Source organism: Etheostoma spectabile, chromosome 13 (genome assembly GCF_008692095.1).
Source record: "Etheostoma spectabile isolate EspeVRDwgs_2016 chromosome 13, UIUC_Espe_1.0, whole genome shotgun sequence".
NCBI classification, from domain to species: Eukaryota; Metazoa; Chordata; class Actinopteri; order Perciformes; family Percidae; genus Etheostoma; species Etheostoma spectabile.
In genome coordinates this window covers 4,709,655-4,713,365 of record NC_045745.1, presented here as the reverse complement: position 1 = coordinate 4,713,365, position 3,711 = coordinate 4,709,655, and the positions used below count along the sequence as shown (strand labels likewise).

The 3,711-nt window shown below is 39.5% G+C and overlaps 1 protein-coding gene and 1 long non-coding RNA gene across 2 annotated transcripts in view; one reads left to right on the top strand and one right to left on the bottom strand.

The window, feature by feature from the left end:
- LOC116700536 (uncharacterized) overlaps positions 1-1,836 on the top strand; it is a 23,140-nt gene extending 21,304 nt beyond the window's left edge. Inside the window, exon 3 of the long non-coding RNA XR_004334678.1 lies at positions 1,826-1,836. This is a non-coding gene — a long non-coding RNA (uncharacterized LOC116700536). The remainder of the gene's footprint in view (positions 1-1,825) is intronic.
- Positions 1-3,711, bottom strand: part of myo19 (myosin XIX) — a 33,959-nt gene that overhangs the window by 1,034 nt on the left and 29,214 nt on the right. The window contains exons 22-23 of the mRNA XM_032533816.1: positions 1,993-2,078; positions 575-901 (exon numbers count right to left, since the gene is read on the bottom strand). Of these exons, the coding sequence (XP_032389707.1) occupies positions 575-901; positions 1,993-2,078 (413 nt within the window). The remainder of the gene's footprint in view (positions 1-574; positions 902-1,992; positions 2,079-3,711) is intronic.

Here is a 3,711-nt window from a genome sequence, read left to right as displayed (position 1 = left end):
ATTATCCATCAACATACTTTCCTTTAATTTTAGTCTAAATAATGCAATTTCAAATGCAAAGATTAAGTATAACTTCCTATAAATTGACCTTAAATTCCAAAAATAACTGTAAAATTAACAAACGTCCAAAAAAAGACAAACATGGGAAAAAAAAGCATCAAAAGCGTTTTAAAAAAAGGACAAAAACGTAAGAAAAAGTTAAAACCATCGAGAAAAAGCGTCAACAAACTTGTTGATTTTCAATTCTGACAGGAAGACAACACGAGGGTTAACACAATTGTTGGTGCTCATGAAGCTTTTGTTTCCAGTTTCTAAAATGTGAGGATTTTTCTGTGTCGAGTACTTTTACTTTTAACACTTTAAGTACATTTTCCTGATAATTCTCACATACTTTAACTTAAGTAACATTTTCAATGCCGGACTTTGGTTTGTAACGGAGTATTTTTACAGTGTGGTACTTAGTACTAAAGGACCTTAATACTTCTTCCACCCCTGCAAATACCCAATCATAAAAATCATCCAGATAATAAAAACTTATGGAGATTTAACAGAACCTGTGTGCATGTGCCCGTACCTTGGGTTGAGCCCGTATGGAGGCCAGTTCCTGGGAGTACTGGTTGGGCTCCACCTTATACCCCCTCCTCGCGGAGGGCAGGCGGAGGGACGCCATCACAGACATCACCTTCTGGAAGCCTGTGGCTGTCAGAGACATGGTGATGGAGGGGGCCGAGGCCAGAGCCAGGCCCATGGGCCACCCCCGCACTGGGACCGGCTCCTGGATGGAGGAGAGCTGCACCAAGCCCCGCTCCCTGATAACAGGGTCCAATGCTGGCGCATGGTCCGCCCCCACGAAGTCCTTCGCATCATCCAGTTCGGCCTCAGCCAAGGATTTCAACAGCGCCTGCCACAAAAACCAAAGTTAATTTCCATATTATCCATAACTCCACGTCGATTTATTGCTGGAAATGCACCAGTCGGCCAAAAGACTATTTGTCATCAAGCAATTCTCTCCTGTAACATCCTCAGACTCAAGCTAAAAAAAATAAAAAATAAAAAATCAATGCAGCAGAATCCTTTCATTCCACACATTCTGCTCCCTTATTAAAACTGGCCCTACGTTACCCATGATACAACTCAACTGTCAAAAGATTTGAATGCGATATAGACCTCAACAGCGTGCTTCCGGAAGTAGGAATCCCAATGATTTTCTCCATAAGGATATTGATTATCAGCCATAATGTCCAAACCATCCGACGTGGACTGAACACGGGCTCCTAGCTTGTGAAACAAATGGTTTTGCTCCTGTAGAAGCCAGAAGTCCGAACGAAATCAACCTTGTTTTCAGAAAAAACATGTTTAATTCACAATCTTATGGAGAAATACTACACTAGTACCCACAATCCTAAGCATCACAGCGACATCTCTTGGTGGATTGGTGGAACTCGTTACCATGGAAACATAGAAGCTAGAGTGAGCGTCTACCATTGGAGTCTATGTCGTGTCTAAGTCTTGTCCCTTTGCCTTTTTTGCCGCTTTCAAAATGTTATTTTGTGCCAAATCAAATGTTTTATGGTCACGAGTCATCTCGTAGCTGGTTGGCTTGGTTCCAGGCTTAAAACTCTTTATAGAAGTATTTAACGAAACGTCACTGGAGATAGTGAACGGGGAAAACCACTTCTGAAACCAGAGCCTTTAAAAAAGTGGGCTGGGGCGGCCTCTCGCCCCCCCATTGAGAGCGTCCCCCCCCATGCTGGATGAGTAAAAAAAAAAGAAAAAAAAAAGGGGGCGGTTACGTTAAATGATGAGTGTCTTTTCAGATTTGTAGTCTTCAGCCCCAACTGACGCTGACTCAAGTCACATCACTTGAGGATATTTTATCAGATTTCATGCAGCTCGCACTGGAGCCATAGAGTATAGTTTGAGCCATAGAGAACGAGCAACAAAACACAACATATGATATATATTATGATATGTATTCTTGGTAAATCTCACCCTGCGCTTCCTCCAGGTATTCTGGATGACTGCAGCGGCTCTGTTCCACCTCTGGACCCGCCTCCGGACCAGCCAGGACCGCAGCGCTGCAGCAGGCGGAAAACACATTCACTCCATTAGCAAGCCATTCATTCTGCACCCAGTGCATTGTGGGAAAAAAATGTTCAAAGTATGAGAACAACCCGTCACACGCAGTGGTGACATTTACAACTTTACGCCCGAAATCTCCATCCCACACCGGGTGGCTAAAGACCTCATGTATCATTTAAAGTTAGAAAAGATAGAATACTCAGAGGAAACGTGGGAGAACTCTACTCTAACTGGGGGTCTCTCATGGATTATTCTGATAAGGTTTCTACGGTAGACTGGGAAGAGGAATAATCCGACTCTGAGGATAACTAAATGACTTCCCTGTATTTAAATAGATTTTTAATGATGCTTCTTTCTGTATCATCTTGTTTGTGTGTAGGGTAATATTCTACCTTGCCTTTTTATCTGGGGGCGGCAACATGTAGGATAACTCAGTCCAAATGTGCACTTTATGCAGATTATTATTAAATTATGAGAATGTACAGATTATTATTAGGTCATGAGGATGTACAGATTATCATTAGGTTATGAGGATGTACAGATTATGATTAGGATCATGAGGATGTACAGATTATCATTAGTATTATGAGGATGTACAGATTATCATTAGGTTATGAGGATTGTACAGATTATTATTAGGTCATGAGATGTACAGATTATCATTAGGTATAGATGTAAGATTATTATTAGGTCATGAGATGTACAGATTACATTAGGTTATGAGGATGTACAGATTATCATTAGGTTTGAGGATGTACGATTATCATTAGGGTATGAGGATGTACGATTATTATTAGTCATGGGATGACAGATTATCATTAGGTTATGAGGATGTACAGAGTATCATTAGGTTATGAGGATGTACAGATTATCATTAGGGAGAGGATGTACGATTATGATTAGGTCATGAGGATGTACAGATTACATTAGGTTGAGGATGTACAGATTATTATTAGGTCTGAGGATGTACAGATTATTATTAGGTATATAGGTGTACAGATTATTATTAGGTCATGAGGATGTACGATTATCATTAGGTTATGAGGATGTACAGATTTTATTAGGTCATGAGGATGTCAGATTATCATTAGTTATGAGGATGTACAGATTATCATTAGGTTATGAGGATGTACAGATTTATCATTAGGGTATGAGATGTACAGATTTTATAGGTCATGAGGATGTACAGATTATCATTAGGTTATGAGGATGTACAGATTATCATTAGGTTATGAGGATGTACAGATATCATTAGGATGAGGTGTACAGATTATTATTAGGATGAGATGTACGATTATCATTAGGTTATGAGATGTACAGATTATTATAGGTCATGAGGATGTTACAGATTATTATTAGGTCATGAGGAGTGTCAGATTATCATTAGGTCATAGGATGACAGATATCATTAGGTTATGAGGATGTACAGATTATTTTATTAGGTCATGAGGATGTACAGATATTATTAGTCATGAGGATGTACCGATTATTATTAGTTTATGAGGATGTGCAGATTATTATTAGGTTATGAGGATGTGCAGATTATCATTAGGTTATGAGGATGTACAGATTATCATTAGGTTATGAGGATGTGCAGATTATTATTAGGTTATGAGGATGTGCAGATTA